At 44.5% G+C, this 19,020-nt stretch overlaps 1 protein-coding gene across 1 annotated transcript in view; it reads left to right on the top strand.

Annotated features, from left to right (window-relative positions):
• PODN (podocan) overlaps nucleotides 1-19,020 on the top strand; it is a 481,723-nt gene that overhangs the window by 305,256 nt on the left and 157,447 nt on the right. The window contains exons 5-6 of the mRNA XM_069642176.1: nucleotides 3,860-3,969; nucleotides 14,098-14,254. Coding sequence (XP_069498277.1) covers nucleotides 3,860-3,969; nucleotides 14,098-14,254 — 267 coding nt within the window. The remainder of the gene's footprint in view (nucleotides 1-3,859; nucleotides 3,970-14,097; nucleotides 14,255-19,020) is intronic.

The following is a 19,020-nucleotide window of genomic DNA, read 5'->3' as shown; positions in this document are numbered from 1 at the left end:
GTGGTGGCCACAAAGAGAAGTGAGAGACACCATGTGGTTCCCAGGACTAGATCAAATGGTGGAACACACAATTATTGTCTGTCAACTGTGTCAGTGCACATCCAGCTCTAATAACCCCGAACCTTTAAAGATGTCCGACATGCCAGAGCTCTCTTGGACTCACCTGGCGATTGACTTCTTTGGCCCCAATGGACAAAGCAAGTACTGGCTAGTCATCATGGATGAATAGTCGCAATTTCCTCTAGTACACCTGATATCATCCGTGGCTGCCAGCACCATCATACCAGTGCTAGATAGCATCTTCTCAAATGGGGCATTCCCAAGGTCCTCAAGTTGGACAAAGGTCCACCCTTCAGCAGCCTGGAATTCGCGAAGTTCATGTATTACATGGGCATCCACCACAGAAAGATAACTCCCCTAGAGCCACAAGTAAACGGCATGGCAGAACAATTCATGGTAAGTTTCACGAGGGTCCTCCAACAGAATGAGCTACGGTCCCTGTCACTCAATCAGGCCTTGTATAACATGTGCGGGACTTCAGGAACTCCCAGCATGGCACGTCTGGAATGTGCCCCTCAGAGTTGCTATTTGGCAGATAAATAAGGACCAGACTTCCTCAACTGGCAAGTGACCCGAGCAAGGATGCGGAACAGGCCAGAGTGATGGATGCTTACAAGAAATAGGACATGAAGGCATATGCTGATAGCAGGAGGCGAGACAAGAGCTCTGGCCTGCAAATAGGAGACAAGGTGCTTGTATGCAGACGGCAGGACAGGAAATCAGACTCGAGATTTGATCCAGACTTCTGATGGTATCCCATGTAAATGGAACAATGGTAACTGCTCACTTGCCTACCAAGGTGGTCACTCAAATTGTCTCCCAGTTCATGATGTACAAGGAAGAGGCTCAAGAACAATATGAGAGACAAAACTCTGCGACCTCTTGTGATGAGCCGGTGAGAGAAGAGACTGAAGAGGAGCAGGAAGAACGTCAGGCAAGTGACTTTCTTTTGCTTGATGGGGGGAGATGTCGTGCTCTGGCAAGGACACAGTTAATGCACCCGCGGAGCTACGTCACATGAACCAATTAGAATGCGCAAGGCACGGGCATGCGCAGTGGGGATCCCACGAAGCTGCAGTTCACTGCGGAGAGGAATAAAGAAGGTTTAAGCTGTCAGAGGCTCCTGTCATCATTGCAATGAGGGATAATTGCAAAAGTTCCCAGAAAGACTCAACAGTGAATATGTCTGTCGTCTCCGTTTCCTGGCATGTGATTAGAGGTGCAAGGTCAGAGGTTTAGGGAACTTGCAGAAAATTCCTTCTGCAGAGGCCGAGGAACTGGCTGCCAAAATCTCTTTTCCCTGATATCTGGATAATTGGGGTGGCCAAAGACATGCCAGTTGCCACATTCCATAAGTTTGGTTACTTGCACCTACATCAGACAGACATGCATTGCCACAGACGCTCCCAGCAGCATGTTGTAGCTGAGGTCTCGTGGCATCAACATCAGCATCCTGGATAATACTTTTCCTTCTAAGGGACTCTGGCAAACTCCTATTCTAGGAAGTAACTGGCCCTCAAATAGTTTTGATACTGTGGTATATATACACAGTGGGCAACTATATATCAGAGCCCCTGTTTTCACATGGTGATTGTAAGCCAATGAGGGCTTCAATCTGATAACTCACTAAAATGTATTTTTGGATCTTAGGAAGCTAAACAGTTTATCAAAAATAATAATGGAATGGGTTTGTGTGTGACAAGACTTCTGTAGGGGTTTGGGAATGAAATTCTGCTGCCTCATTATACCCAAAACACAACGGAATTCTCACTTACTTGTGAGATGGTGCTTCTGAATCTCATGTCACTAAATCATATGCAAGCACGATGACTGTTAATAAAAAATCTTCCTTCACAAATTCATTGGAGAGGTTTGTTTTCCCACCTTTTGTCCCCTTCCTCAGACATGCTCTAGACTTGTATTTTCAAGAAAACACAAGTACTTGTATTTTATTTGCAATTCATATAGCGCTTTACGCCAAAGGATTGTGGTAGCAAGAGTTGCTTCTGTTCCTTGCTCAACATAGGAAGAGGTTGCTGTGCCCCCTCTGCATACAGTGGGGTACGTAGCAATCCTATGCAAGATCCCTCAACATCCTATGAAAGATCCTTCAACATCTGCAATGCACCTCCATCACTTTCAGAAGAGGTGCTACACATGAACACAGCAACAGAAACACATAGGCCCAGATAACGTTTCAATAGGGTCAGGCATAGCTGAGATAAGGAGCATTGGAAAGGCCAATAGGCTTGTCTTTTGCGTGTTCATCACATTTTACTTTTGTAGTCATGAATTTGTGTTGCATCTATGAAGAACGTGGAAGTGAGGTCACATTCATAATTATATGAGCTGTTCGTCCCAGCTGATTGAAAGCTTCTAACATTTCATTTGGGCATCTTAGGCATGCAACCTGTACCTTACTCATCCTGTTACGACGCCCCATAAAATGCTTTTGATTGCTGAACCTTCCAGCATCGCAAAACTATTGCTAACTAATATTAAAATACACCTTCAAGCCCCAATTAGTCAGGGCGGTAGACAACGTCCAACAGCATGGAGTAGCTCCTAACTATCCATTTATTTCAGGGCCCATATCTCTCTGAAATTGAATCTCAACATACATGATACATGATACATGAGTCCATGTAGAGGAGGTCATGTTCAACTCAATAACTATCATTTGCAGCAGGGTGAGGCTATTGTACTGCACCTGTTTACCAGCTATGCTCATGCATCGAGGTCATCATCTAAGGACTAGGATGACGGAGAAGGGCTAGGATGAAGGAGAAGGACTGGAATGAAGGAGAAGGACTGGGATGGAGGAGAAGGGCTAGGATAAAGGGGAAGGACTGGGATGAAGGAGAAGGACTGGGATGAAGGGGAAGGGCTGGGATGAAGGAGAAGGACTGGGATGAAGGAGAAGGGCCAGGACGACGGAGAAGGACTGGAATGAAGGAGAAGGACTGGAATGAAGGAGAAGGGCTAGGATAAAGGAGAAGGACTGGGATGAAGGAGAAGGACTGGGATGAAGGGGAAGGACTGAGATGAAAGAGAAGGGCTAGGATGAAGGAGAAGGACTGGGGTGAAAGAGAATGGCTAGGAGTAAAGAGAAGGTCTAGGATGAAGGACTAGGACTAAGGACTATATTGAAATAGATTGAAGAAGAACACAAAAAATAACAATCTGTGACACAGCCAATGTCTGCCGATAGCATTGCCTGTTGCCATTTCAACCACAAATTCTTCTTCTTAGTCCCCCTTCTCGCCGTCTCTTCTCATGTCATGGCCATAGATTGGCCCTAAAGCACCACAAATGTGCCAAAACCAAAAGTGGGGGCCTGTTTGAGGTTCATGATGGAGGACAAACTATATTGAGCTCGTTATGACGTTTTCCAAACATGTTCATTGATCCTAAAAGGGACTTCTTTTGTGTGTCATTAATGACTGGGCATATTGCCCGAAGAAGTGCAAGTCATAAAAATGGACTGCAATGTTTAATGAAGTGTTCTTTGTGACAGCAGTCCCTGTTACAACAGGTTGCTCTTTGACTGGGATCCCCACGTGTCTAATCGGGATGGCTCATTTAATATGACCATTAGCACAGTCCGCACTTGCTGTCTCTTGCCAGCAAACGATGTTGCTATGAACTAATTAAATGCACTTTGAAATGGCATAACAAGGCTCAAAGGCTGGGATTCAAACTTGTAATCTGTAAGCGAGACACAGAGAGCTGTAAACAAGTGCTTGCAACGAGATACTTTTGAACACACTAATCAACATATAACACGTTTCCTTTCCAGATAACTGTGGCTCCAAAGTACCTCCCAGCTTCTTTGGTGAGTGCAGATTTTGCAGCAAACTATCTCACTAAGATCTACGGACTCACATTTGGACACAAGCCTAACCTAAGGTAGATAACGTGTAGCTTTAATACATGTTACTGAAGATTTGCTTTTGGATTGTCCAATCTTCTTTTCTGACCTAACCAACAATGTGTTGTTGATGTGCGCATTTCATTGGCTTTCCAAAAATAATAAGGTTTTATATAGGGCTTTATGGTTGATGGTTTTGTCATATCATCGACAGTCATTTTGACGACTGGTGTTTTTACGAATCCATTTTGCTGATAAAAAAAGTCATGGGGCCTCATTACGACAATGGTGGAACGAGTTAAACGACGCCGTAAAAGGCTGCGGCGCCGTTCAACCCGTTCCGCCACATTACGAGGTCCCCTCGTTGGACACGTTAAGCACGGCTGGGAAAACCAGGCGTGCATACCGGGTCCCGCGAGGGGAAGAGGGAGCAAACAACGGGCCACCTCGTAATGGCCCGTTGTTTACTCCCTCTCCCATTCCCATTCAGCCCTATGAGGGCTGAATGGGAATGGGGATGAACCGTGTCCGTGTCCTCGAGTGAGGAATTACCGGGCCATCCGAACTTGGAATGGTCCGGTAATTCCTCATTCCGAGGACACGGACACGGATGCGGTTTTGCCGGCAGCCATGCCGCCAATAGCAGCATGACTACCGGCATACCTCGTAATGAGGCCCATTGAATGTTTTATTTTTTTATTTTTGGGGCCCTCCCCCCAAGACCCCTCCCTCAGCTATTTTTAACTGTTCCCGACCCCCCAAAGCCGTATCTGCACTCCCACCCCCCAAAATGTCGATGATTTTTTTCAGCAAAGTGTATTCGTAAAAATACCAGTGGTGAAAACTACTGTCGATGAAACGACGTCGTACCATTGGTGGATTACCCCCACTTCTAAGCACTGTAGAAATGGGTTTTAACAGTACTCAGTGTTTCGCCTGCAGACGGATAAAGAGCTGCGCCAGACCTGTAGGGATTCAAACCTGTGGTTGCAGGTGCACACAGATCTCCGAAGCAAGTGCTTAACTCGTTGAAATGCCTTGGAACGAGTGTGAAATATTGTAAATATATATTGTTAAGAATTAACATCAGCATGCAGAGACAAAGTAAATTCAAGCATATACCACGATTTAATGTTAAATATCTACTACACTACAGCTAAAAAGAGCAATTTGGGCCTCATTACGAGGTAGGTGGTAAGGGATTACCGGCACTGGTAAGGACACCAGTGCCGGTAATCCCTTACCACCCTATTCCGAGGTCCCTTAGCGGGTCCCTTCCTTAACGCCTGATTTTACCAGGCATTATGGAAGGGACCCGTTAAGGGACTTCAAAGCTAATAACGGTACCGCAAATTGCGGTAACGTTATTAGCTCCATCCCCATTCCCATTGAGCCCTATGGGGGCTCGAATGGGAATGGGGAATGGTTCCCGGAATGGGGACTTACCGGGTCCTCCAAGGTTGGAATGACCTGGGAAGTCCCTATTTCGGGAACCCGGACCCGGAATGCAGTAAGGGAGTAGCCATGGTACTAATAGCACCATGGCTACCTCCTACCTCGTAATGAGGCCCTATGTGTCATATCATTGATAATATAATATTACCACCACAGGGTGCTGCACCAACTGCATTGCAAAATGTTTAAGAAAAGAGCGGTAGTCACATTTTGGCTAAATAACCCAACTTTGGCTTGAGACGCAGAAGGAGAGAACGGCTGCTTCATAGAGGAGGACCTTGGGCCTCATTAGGACCCTGGCGCTAAGTGTTTAACGGTGCCGTAAAAGGCTGCGGCGCCATTAAACACTTAGCGCCTTACTACGAGGTCCCTTTGTGGGACCCGACCTGAACGGCTGATTCTAGACCAGCCGTTAAAGTAGGGAACCGCAAAGGGACCTTGGTGCTAAGTACGGTACCGCAATTTGTGGTACCTTACTTAGCGCCTTCCCCATTCCCATAGAGCCCTATGGGGTGAAAATGGGAATGGGGAAGGGCCATGGTTCAATGGGGAATTACCGCCCCGCCGACCTTGGAATGGGGTGGTAATTCCCCATTGAACCATGGTGGACCCGTTACAACACTGGCACCAACCATGGTGCTAATAGCGCCATGGTTTAGCGCCGGTGTTCTAATGAGGGCCCTTAAATCTGAAAGAAAAGAACAATCGCAACTCATTGGTCTCTAGACAAGAGAGCACAAGGAAGTGAAATGTAAACTTGGGGTTGCTAGGGATGCTTGCTTACATGGAACAGTGCATCAGTCACCCCAGGCTGACATCAATACGTTCCATGACAGTCGACGAGTGCAGCGAAGTCCTCAGGGTAGACACATGGTTGCAGTGATGGATAGCCCACCCTGCAGCATTCTGTGCTATCTGCAGGTGCTGTAGTGGCCTGTGCGGAATCCATTCATGCACGTGCTACAATAGCTTATGCATGAATTAGTTGAAGCGCAAACTACTTGGCACTGTCAGTTCTCGCTATGAAACTGATCGCATGACTAAGACCATGAAGTTGAAAAAAGAACGCCTTAGTGGTCGAGTGCACTTGGGTAGTATTTATCATCTTGGGATCGAATATGACACCAAACCTAATCTTTCAATGGTAGTCTGTAGGGAACCTATTTGGTCAGAAAGGACCTGAGAGGCACATCCCAAGGGACCCCGGTTGTTCCAGAGGAAGTAGAATCTGATTGACCAGCAATAAGCTACAGCCATTTATAAATGGGGTTTGAACCCTTCACACTCGTGCCAGGTATTGCAATGAGGATGAGAGCATATTGTCTCTAATAATCAATGGGAAATCATTGGTTTAAGGGATGCGACAGGTGTTTTAATTACAATTGAATCGTCCAATCGTTTTTTCTGACCTAACCAACAATGTGTTGTTGATGTGCACATCTCATAGGCTTTCAAAAAATAGTAAGGTTTTATATAGGGCTTTATGGTGGATTACCCCTACTTCTAAGCACTGTAGAAATGGGTATTAACAATACTCAGTGTTTTGACCGCAGAAGGATGAAGAGCTGCACCAGACCTGTAGGGATTCAAACCTGTGGTTGCAGGTGCACACAGATCTCCGAAGCAAGTGCTTAACTCGTTGAAATACCTTATCTCAAACAAGTGTGAAGTATTTTAAATATATAGGGCCTCATTACGAGGCTGGCGGAATGGGTTTACCGGCACCGTTAATGGTGACGGTGCCGGTAAACCCATTCCGCCCTATAACGAGGTTCCTTCGCGTGACCCGGAACAGACGTCTGGTAAAACCAGACGTCCTTTCCGGGTCCCGCGAGGGGACCAAGGAGCTAATAACGGGTCTGTTATCAACGGCCCCGTTATTATCTCCATCCCCATTCCCATTGAGCCCTATGGGGGCTCGAATGGGAATGGGGATTGGTTTTGTGAATAAGGAATTACCGGGTCCTCCAAGATTGGAATGATCCGGTAATTCCTCATTCACAGACCCCGGACACGATTTTGGAGGCAGTCATGATGCTAATGGCCCCATGGCTACCTCCAGGGCTTTAAGTGGGCCGGGGCCTGCCGGGGCCGGGCCCCGGCAGTCTCCAGAAAGTGGGGCTGAGCCGGGGCCCAGCCGGGGCCCCCGTCCCACACACCATAGGCGGGATGCATTATCCCGCCGCGGCCGCAGCCGCAACGGGAGATGCGCCCGTCATTATGTCGGCCAAGCTGACAGAAGTGCCAGCCAGCCACAGCGATGCTGAGGCTGGCGGCACTTCTGTCAGTTAGTGTAACTCCCTCTGATGACCCCTCATCAGGGTCATCAGAGGAAGTTACTGTCCCTTTGTTTTCCCTCCCCAGGTCACTGACCCCCGCTGGCTCCGTGCTCTAATATGAGGATTAAATCACGGAGCCCGCGGGTTTGCAGAGGGTGAAAGACGCCTCGGGCTCAGTGATCTATGTGCTCTGAGCAGATAGATCACAGAGCCCGAGGTGCCTTTCTCCGTCGGCAAAGCTTTATAAAAGATGCCTTGAACTGTGTACGTTTCAAGCCATCTTTTATAAAGGTAGAAATATTTCTATGTTTATAAAAGACGGCTTGAAACGTGCACAATTCAAGGCATCTTTTATAAAGCTTTGTCGACGGACAAAGCCACCTTGCGGTTTGTTTTTTCCGTCATCAACGCTTTATAAAACATGCCTTGAATTGTTTACGTGTCAAGCCATCTTTTAGAAACATAGAAACATGTTACAAATATCTATGTTTATAAAAGGTGGCTTGAAAAGTACACAAACCATAGTAAGGTAAGCACACAAGTGTGCGTAAAATACTGTGGTTTGTGCACTTTTCAAGCCACCTTTTATAAACATAGAAATATGTAACATTGCTACGTTTATAAAATATGGCTTGAAAAGTACACACACCATAGTAGTACGCATACAAACATATAAATGCTCACATAAATTTATATATTTGTTTGCGCACCTTACTATGATTTGTGCACTTTTAGGCCACGCCCACAATTAAAGCCATGCCCCAAACGAGGGCCCCCCCTCAATTTCTTACTCCACTTAAAGCACTGGCTACCTCCAAACTCATAATGAGGCCCATAGTGTTAAGAGTTAACATCTACATACAGTAACAAAGTGAATTCATACTGCAATTACAATAACAATAATTACAATTAAAACACTTGTCGCACCCTAAAACTGACGACTTCCCATAAGCTCTCATCCTCATTGTAATACCTGGCAGAAGTGTGAATGTTTCAAACCCCGATTGCAAACTTCTATCCAAGGACAGTGGGGTACTGTCCGAATTTAGTCCAACCACAAGCAGCAGGGTACTCCTCCACTGAATCAAGCGCAAGAGTCCTTTGTTTCTAGTGCTCCAACCTACTCTCACAACCAATTATCACTCATCTATTCATGCACCATACGTAAGCATCTCGTTTGCATGTTGTATTGACCGGGACCATCCAAGGCAAGTTAAGGTCCGGGCATAATCTGCATATGAATGAGTTTAACTTTATTTATTTATTTATGTATTAACGCATTGGGTATTTATAATGCACCTATACACAATGGGCCTGATTCACAGAAGCGTTTTATAATGGCACAATCCCATAGGAAAACGTTCTGTGAATCAGGCATAATGTGCTTCGAGGCGCAACAAGACAAGAGGGATGGGGAACATGGAGGACAAAACAAATGATCTTACTAGGCCTTGTTACATTTGGATTGTGCAAGTGCAGATATTGATGTTAAACAGGACCAGAGATAAGGAGGAGCCGTGGGGAGCTTCAGAGGTCCCAAAGTTCCAACTTGACAAATGGCTTCTCAGACAGAAAACTGTAACGCTGTCTTCTAAAAAGATTTAAATCACCCTCCAGCAGCTAGACCACCCTAGCAACCTCCACCAATCTAGATGTCAAGAGGAAAAGGTTAATAGTATCATTGCCTACAAATCGTTTTAGTATTACCGGCAATGAGGTGGGCAGATTGTCCACCTCTTGCAGGGCAGTCTCAGTGCCATGCTGCCATCCTAAACCTAATTGGATGGGATGGAGCAGGTGGTGCGGCACCAGGTGAGACAGAAGTTGTTCAGCTCCTCTCCAACAAGATTTTGACCAAGGATGAACAATTCATAATCAGGTGAAAGGTAGCGAACAGGACTGGTTCTATATGGTTTTTGAGTAAAGACTTGATCAGCTTTTGAGCAGCTCTGTCTCAGTGGGGAAGGCACGATGCCCCCCATGAAGGGTGCTGTTTAGGATGTCAGTCACAAAGGGAGCTAGGTTGGCAGAGTCCCCCAAGACCTAAACCAAGATCTCCTCAACTAGAGATCCGCTAGGTTTCAATGTTCCGAATGGTGAACCTCTAGTAGGGGTGACCTCTAGTACCGAAGAGTGAAAATTATCTATTGGGCCAGTTTAATTTAGGGACAGGAAGATCATTTGAGGGGGGCAGGCGGTTATCAGTCCCTGTCATGCTGTCTTGTATTGTGTGATTTTTCTTAGGGAAGAACTCAGCAAGTTCCTGAGAAACATTAACTGAAAATCAAGGAAATGCTTAGAAGCAATCTAGTTTAAGCAGTTCCAGAACCCTTTAAAAGAGCGCACAGCGATGGTTACCCCTCCTAAAACATCCTTGCTCCAGTGGCTTTGTTCTGCCTCACATATGGCTTCTTAAAAAGGTTTTCAAAGAGGCTCTGGACAGATGTATCCGGGCATGAATATACTGCATACTGCCTAATTGTGAGTTTGGTGGTAATTCCAGAGCCAACCCTGGTTGCGGTCACTGCCATCTGCTCTCATAGAATCATAGCCAGATTACCAGTGGCGGGATGGTAGAGGTAGACCACATTCTAGAGTCCGTGGGTGGTACTTCTGGTGATGATGATTCCTGCAGTTTTGACATTTTTGACATTGAAGTGCTCTAAATATTCAGCTGCTTGTGCTTCTGTGAAAGGCCACTGCAACCATAATAATGCTTTTACAGCAGGATACAGAAACTAAGTGACACATCAGCAGAAAGAGCAGTGTTACTAGGTCTACTACTCACATTCAGACAAGTTGATCCACATGAGCCCACATTTATAGTCTCGGATTCAGACTATGAAGTCAGAGTATACAGTTTGTACTTGCATGTTTGGCTGCAGAATACATTTAAGGATTTCAAATGTAAACCAATAGCATCTAAAAAGGTTTGGCCAAAAAATTGGAACATAAAAGGTACATTTCCTTGTGGGGGCCACGCACGCTAAGATGCACAGTATAGATTGTTTGCAAAGACCTATTCATTTTCCATACAGAACCAATGCAGTTTATGAACAGCCATACCATGACAACTAAGAAACAATTGGGTTAGAAAGCATTGAGTTAATTTCCTTGACTGATTTGGGGTAAATTCATCCAATCATTTTTTTAAATATTCATCAGAGAAGGAGCAACCCCTGTGCCTTAAAACCTTTATATTGGTCTTGATGCTTTGCAGCAGAGAGGCTGAGAGAGGCTAGTAACTTTTAACTTGCTGGATGGATTTGGATGGATTTTGTAAACCAAAGGTTTGTCAAGCACCCTCACCTCCCCAAACTGAACATTTTGGGAACACTTTGTCAAAAAAAATTAAAAATGATTGAGAAAACAAAAATGCAGTTTTCTGTTTACACCCATTAATTTTCCAATACAGAAAAAGGGCAGTGTTTTTAACAGCTGTAACATGAATGCCACTTGGCAGATTTGGTCCAAATAATAAACAATTTTGGCACAAAGCATTGACTTAGTTTCCTTCACTGGTTTGGGGTAAATCCATCCAGTAGTTATTAAAATATTCAACAGAAAATAGAGAGCCCCATGTGCCTTATCTATATTGGACTCAGTGATTTGCAGCAAAGGGCTGAGAGAGACTAATAACTTTTGACTTGCTGGAGGGATTTGGATGACAATTTTTAAAACAAAGGTTTGCCAAGGGCTCCCCCTAAACTGGACATTTTGGGAACAATTCATCAAAAATTAAAAGAGTTATTCAGAATACATAAAAACGCAGTTTTCAGCCTACTCTCATGTGTTTTCCCATAGACAAACAGTGCAGTTTTTGAACAGCTGGGCAGATTTCGACCAAATTTTGGAATGAACTCTCCCAAAGACTTACAGAGTCTAATAACATTCTCGACATCAGAAAGAGACTCAAAACTCTTCTGTTTATGTAGTCACAACTAGGAGACCACTGATTGATTTCAATGGCAGCGCTTAGATGGCCCGGCCGTAGGCACTATTTAAATACAATACCAATGGCAAGTTAGGGGTAGATCATGTTCAGTTTATCAGGGGAACACTGTGTGAATCTCACCAGATTACAGCCGCAACGGCGCAAGACGTACTCAGAAAGAAATGTGCATCAAACAAAGCGATGAGCTCTAGGGGGTAGTTGGAGAGGGTTAGGGGGTGGAAAAAGCAATTAGGCGGAGTGAGGGGACCTGGAAAAAGGAAGAGGGGACACATGTTGAGTGCCTGTGAAAATTTGGAAGACTTTCAATTCTGAGCAATTGTTCCCATTATTGCGGGAATCGGCGAACCGCCTCTCTACCGCAGGAATTTCGGTTAGTAGAATGGTTACTGTCCTTTATCCCAGGAATAAGGAGTTAGAAAACAAATCTTAAATATCTACAGTGCCTACATCTACTAGGCATGGGGCAATGGGTGTTTGGTAACAAATTAATAGTGTGACATGGTCAGTGGTCATGGCTAGTGGGCCTAGAAGAAAGATATTGGTGCAACACGTACAGAGGACACGACCGAAGGCCATCGCTAGTGAGTCCTTAAGAAAGTATGCAACACGTTCGCTCATTGCCATTGGCTATGGCTGAAGCCCATTGCTAGTGGGTGCAAAAGAAAACAATTGGTACAACATGTACAGTGGCCGTAGCAGAAGACCATCGCCACTGGGGCAGGAGGAAACTGAGGTATAGCAAAACCCTTAAAACTCAGTGAACAACCATTTGTTAACAGAGAGTTAAGGTGAACAGATTTAATGCAACAAACCCTCTGAAATTCAGCATTTGCATTTCAATCAAGTACACCTCCGAGAAGAAAATGTGTCACACAAACCAAACAGTGATAGGGGTTAATGGCCAGGAGAGGGTCAGGAAAAAAAAAACTATTGTGAGGAGTGAGGGTACCGTGGAAAGAGATGGGGAGCACTTGGTGAGTGCCTGTGAGGATAGGGAAGAGGTTTGGATTTTCAAGCGTTATCGGAGAAATACCGGAGGGAATCCCACTGGCATGGGTACTTCAATGCCACTGTATGTGTAGTTTGTTGCCATTATTGGGGTAATATTAGGGAAATCCCAGGGGGATGGCCAGAGAGTGAAATAAAAAAATTAATGTATAAAATGTATTTTTTTATTTTTTATTCCACTAGTAGTTTAAACTAGTAGTTTAAAAAATACTACTACACACATAAAGCACCTATGAAGTGTACTCAAGTGTTTTTTTGCCTTTGTTGTTTTTGCCTTAGTTTCACATTACCGTACTTCAATTTAATGTCACCTTTTAGCCATTAGTTTCTATCAGTGCTGAAACAGATAGTAATAGACAAGGGGCTACTAACCAAAGAAATTTCACTGCAGTTATTTGATTTGAATCCCTCCGTCTGTAAATTGATCACATTTTCATGAAATCCAATTCTACTAAATTACAAAGTCAAATGAATTTGAAAAGTAGTTAGTCTGGCTACCAGGGCAATGGGTCTCTTTGCCAAAGGTCATGGCTAGTAGGCTCCATAGAAACCTATTGGTGCAACATATACAGAGGCCATGGCCAAAGGCAGTGGTCACTGGCCATGGCCAAAGGCTCCAATGAAGCCTATTGGTGCAACATGGCCACTGGCCATGACCAAGGGCCCTGGTTTGTGGGGCGCAAAGAAACCTATTGGTGCAACATTTACAGTGTCCACCGCCGAAGGCTATGGCTAGTGGACTCTGAAGAAACATATTGGTGTAACATGTACAATGTCCATTGTCTAAGGCCGTGACCACTGGCCATGGACAAAAGCCTCGCACACAGACACCCAACCCACCCTGGAAGTGGGGGCTGGCCAATCAGCATGCTTGGACCGTGGGCTCTATTGTATGGCACAAGCCGCCATTCCGAGCAGCCTGGGTGCTGCGAGCCAGTCCCCCTTCCCTTTTCCACTCCTCCTTCCCTTCTCCCTTCTCCCCCATAGAACCTAGGCGGGTGCTAAGGGTGAGCAGAACTTACTTGCAGTCATCAACACAGAAAACAGACACAGAAAATGGGGCGCTGCACCACACATGAAGGTAAGATTTCTTTTTTTTGTATTAGTTATGCTCATCGTTAGCACAGCAATATAACCCAATGAAGTGGCTCGACACCTCCGGTAATGGCACACCGCCCAAGTTTAGGGCCCGCCCCCTCTGATTATATTGCCTCATAAACTAGGCCCTTGAACATAAGTAACACATTTCCTTCAGTATAAATAAATATATAATCCTAAAGGTACAATGAAAATACATAAAAGCTAGCAGTGGATTTAAGGTACTTGAAGATATCATAGAGCACATGTCAGTGGATGATGTGCTAGTTGGGGGACCAGAGGCGCATAGCAGAGAGCCTGCAAACACATGTTTAAATTGTCTTGTTTTCAGAGCCCCACATAATTGGTCTGAGGTCTTTTGTTTTCTGCAGATCTGTGTATCTTCATAATAATAAACTTTCCGACGCCAGTTTACCTGATCATATGTTTAATGGCTCAGACAATGTGGAGATTCTCATAATGTCCAGCAACTTCCTGAAATACGTGCCCAAGTATCTGCCTGCAGCCCTGTACAAGCTCCATCTAAAGGTAACAAAACCTGGTCTCACTGTTATGTTGTGATCTGTGCTGTGCAAATGCACTTCGATGTTCAATGGATTGTTTATATATGTATATGATGGAGTGTTAAATATTGTAAGCAGTGGCTATGGTGTCATTTCTGGTAGAGGGAACAAGGATGAGTATATGTACACACACACACACACACATATGTATATGCATATATCATCGTATTTGCCCTGTAGTTAAGGTGAAACTCATGGGATCTAGGCTATTTAATCTGAGGGTTTTCATTGAATCCCATTTCAATGTATTTTGTTTACCGGACTCTAGCGCGTGGGGAGACCCCCACACCTGCCCTCAAACCCCCATGCACCTGCACCTTTCTAAATAACTAAACCCACCCATCGATATATTTGCTGTAAAATGCAGTACAATACTTATGGTGAAATGGGGGGCAATGACACTGGCCTGTGATGCAAAGGGGTAATTCCAAGTCAACGAGCCATGCATTGGAATTAATACAATTCTATTACTAAGAACTGTTAACCTGTTGTATGCATCAGCAGGAAAGTTTCAAAGGAAATCGTTTGACCCAGGACCCCAAAACTAGAAAATTTGGTGCAAATCCGTCTATTGGTTCTAAAGACATTGGGCCTTATTACGATCCTGGCGGAACGGGTTAACGGGTGCCGCAAAAGGATGCGGACCCGTTAAATCCATTCCGCCACATTACGAGGTCCCCTCACAGGACACAGTAAGCATGTCTGGTAAAACCAGGTGTGCTTACCGGGTCCCGCGAGGGGAAGAGAGAGCAAACAACGGGCCACTCGTAATCGGCCCGTTGTTTGCTCCCTCTCCCATTCCCATTCAGCCCTATGAGCGCTGAAATGGGAATGGGGAAGGTCCGGGTCCTTGGAGGGAGGAATTACCGGGCCATCCGAATGGCCCGGTAATTCCGTATTGTGGGAACCCGGACGCGATTTCGGCAGCAGCCATGCCGCCAACAGCGGCATGGCTACCGCCGAGGTCGTAATGAGGCCTATAAAGTGTGAAAAAAAGTTGATATTTACTTTTTGCATTTGTTTTCGTTTTTTGTCTGGTGCACAGCCTAAACTGCTGGATGGATTTTCGCCAAATTTGAAAATTGTCAGGAAACATGAGAACGCATTCTCTTGTTTGTTTGGTGGAAACTGTCCAGTGGTTGTTTTCTTTAATTTTCTAGGGAGCAGGGGCCCCCAGCAGCACAATCATGTATAGCTCTCACACGGCCCGCTAGCTGCTAGGACTTTAGAATGTTCGCAAATGAAAAGCTGCCATTTTTTTGTTTATGTTTTTTCTAGTTGCAGTGGACCAGGACCAGCCAGAAAAGGTATCCGACCGCGTGGATCCCCGACCCAGCCACAGAAAATGTGAGGTCTTGCGGAAATGTGGCATTGAGACTTTTCCATTTTTTCAAGTTGTGGATGATCTGGAGAAACCTGGCCAACGTATCCACAAGGGCCCGCTCATTAGTGGGTGCTGTGATGGCGGAGGGGATGCATGAGGTCAGATACCTCTCCTGGTGCATCCCAGTCTTCTATTATTTGAAAAAATGACTTATTCCCAATGTGAAATTTCAGCATGACCTGGCCATTGCTGCAGCTTGGTCAGGGATCCACATGGCGGCTATCATTTCTGGCTGGTCCTGGCCCTCCAAATCCTTTCCACAGCAATACCCCAAGCAGTTCAAGGGGATTGCTGTGGCCTGCGAGGTCGCCTCTCTGTCGAGGCGAAGGAGAGACCATGTCCTGAACTACTTTTGAGCTTTTTTCAATTATTGACAGACTCCGAAACGTATGTTTATATATATTCAATTAAAAATGTTTAAAATCAGTTCAACGTAACTACACCCTTGCAATCAGGTGAATACACTTTACCTGAAGTGACATTACCTTGCCAGTTTAACTCAACAAAACCGCTCAAATTCTGAATGTTTAGAAGCTGTGCCACGTTAACTCCGAGCCGTCCAATTGTGACATCACAAAAGACATAATTTATGCAATTACCTATTTCATCAATGACAACACTTGAAACAAGAGCATTCTGACATCATTGTGACATCACTTATGTCATTGGTAAAGTTATCATTTATGGAATCAAAGTTAATGAAATTAGAACTGAAATTGAGAGGAATGCAATGTTTAAATAAAAAATACTACTACACACATAAAGCACTTACGAAATGTACTCAAGTGTTTTTTTTTGCCTTCGTTTTTTTGCCTTAGTTTTACACTACCATACTTCAATTTAATGTCACCTTTTAGCCATTAGATTCTATCATTTCTGAAACATATAGTAATAGACAAGGGACTCCAAACCAAAGACATTTCACTGCATTTATTTGATTTGAATCCCTCTGTCTGTAAATTGATCAGATTTTCATGAAATCCAATTCTACTAAGTTACAAAGTCAAATGATTTGAAAAGTAAGTAAGTCTGGCCACCAGGATAGGTCGAAGATATACTGTATGGAAAAAGTCCCATGTTAAAAAGTACACATCACACTCTATCAAAGCATGGTGATGCGAGCAAATTAAGATGTGTCCAGTGTAACCAAACCTTTACAGAAATACACAAAAGGATAGTAATGTTAACCCGAGGGAGCAGTTCACTAAATCCCTTTGTTTTTTACATCACAACTCATCGTCAACAACATGTTTTTGATCAGCATAGAGTAATGGCATCACAATACAAAAAGGTAATATAAATACATAAGCTCAGGTTCAAAGAGCTTTTCCACATGATATGTGAAAACTTTAAATCCTACAACTGAGCATATGATACACATAGTAGCTGTTGTAAGGGAAGTGGGAACATGACCCGCATCACCTCTGGTCGTGGCTCCACTTCTCCAGTGGATTCCATGCAAAGGTGCCTAAAGAAAGACCAGCAGCTCATTAGCAGCTGAGTTTGCTCAAACACTTTCCTGTAAATGTCTAAACCCGTATCCATGCTCGCTGTAGACATATATAATTCTTACACAGAAACAGAAAGTGGACAACAACCTCAAGCCCCATAATACCACAGGTACCGAAGCAGTCCACAACCGCCTGTCTAGCCCACCTTTCTTGTAATACATTTAATGGCAAAGCCCCTAATCTGAACTTTAAATACTTTTCACTTTGGGAAACCTCATTCCATTCAGGCAGGGTTCCTAACAGGGACGTCATTTCACCAAAATGACAGGGGTAGCGATAGTGACACCACACAACCATTGCCCCTGATGACATCACAGGAAGTGATGACATTTGACCCCACCACAAAGTGATATCGCGGGAAGCGATGGAATGGAATGCAACGTTTCCCCCTTGGACAAAACCGGAAGTGGCATTACATAGCATTGTTCCTAAGTACACTACGAAAAATATGGTTATGATAGCACTATAATGTGATATACATTTCATACAAGAATGGATCGCCATATGTATCGTTAGGATCAGTGTATATAGGCCATCTTGCCAAATTACTGTGAATGCAAGCAGACGTCCATGGTCAAATGATGTGTTAGTATGTAGGATTTCCGCTTAAGCGCTTTATATAGAAAAAGAATACATACAATATCACCCACCCTGTGTTGCTAATCATTTATCGACCTCAGAAGGATGAAAGGCTGAGTTCAGGTGTTTAAGAACATACTAATTAGTGACTCACCCCCGAAGTGTGACTGAAATAAACCTTTAATGAGTCTAGCAATTATTGTATAGAATTCCAGAGAGACACATTATTTGGTATTCCTATTCTTTCTTATGTACGGTCACTGCTGAAAGGGTTAGACTTGTGGAACCCCTGTTCATTTTATTTTAAGAGGCCTGAACAAGAAAGCCATCCTCTCCAGAGGCAAAGAGCCACATGGTGCTGGCCACAGCCCAGGATCTTGCATTTAAAAAAAATAAAAAAAGAAACTTAATGACGTCCCTGGTTCCTAACCATTATAACATTTCATTTCAAAATACTGTTGTTGCCTAGGATTGGACGGGGCTAAATTCCTTTTCTTTATATTGACCATCTCCGAGTAATTTTGTTTCATTACTTTTAAATCTAAACAGGTGAATCCCGTGCATTCATAGGATCAAGTGAGCAGAAGAGGTTCTTGATACAAACAAACAAGGGCAGGAAAAGTGCCCTTCCAAGGAACATTACTTCCTGGCCATGCATCTTGAACACTGTGTTGCCCTCTGCTGCCCACAGTCTAGCCCATAACAAAACTGGTTTTAATGCTGCCTACTTAATACTTTGCCTGGGCCCTAATTCCTCTGCCACCAAAATGTAGGGTGGTGTCGTAGGTAGGTCTAACAGGGTCTTGCAAAAAATACTTTCAGTAATATTATTACATTTTTTTAAATTTACATACACCAATAGCTCACTCCCATAAAGAGGACTTGAAAAAGCACAGAGAGCGTTGCATAGCTGGCTCCGGGGAAGGCTGTTGCCCTCCTGTTTCCCGGCTGATTGCCTGACTGCCTGCAGACTGCGTGTTTGTTTCGAGTCCAAGCCCGATGCGGTGGAAGCTCGTTGGAGTCCAGGTGCTTAGGAAGTAAGCAAGTCAGAGTGGTTGGGAGCTGGGCGGTTCCCAGCTTCTGCAGTTTGTTGTTTGGTGGCTGCCGACACGGACCCGACCATCGGTTAATTGCTTGTGGATGGGCTATGCAGTCCCTGTGAGGACACTGTGACATTGTGAGGTCTGTATGTTTTCTGGTCTGCTGGTCTGGAGATCTGTGTATGGTGGAGATCCAGCTGGGTGATGGACTGCATAA

The sequence above is a fragment of the Ambystoma mexicanum genome, chromosome 1q (genome assembly GCF_040938575.1).
Source record: "Ambystoma mexicanum isolate Mex_15411 chromosome 1q, UKY_AmexF1_1, whole genome shotgun sequence".
NCBI classification, from domain to species: domain Eukaryota; kingdom Metazoa; phylum Chordata; class Amphibia; order Caudata; family Ambystomatidae; genus Ambystoma; species Ambystoma mexicanum.
Note: the sequence above shows the minus strand (reverse complement) of the source record. Positions and strands in the feature narration are given on the sequence as shown.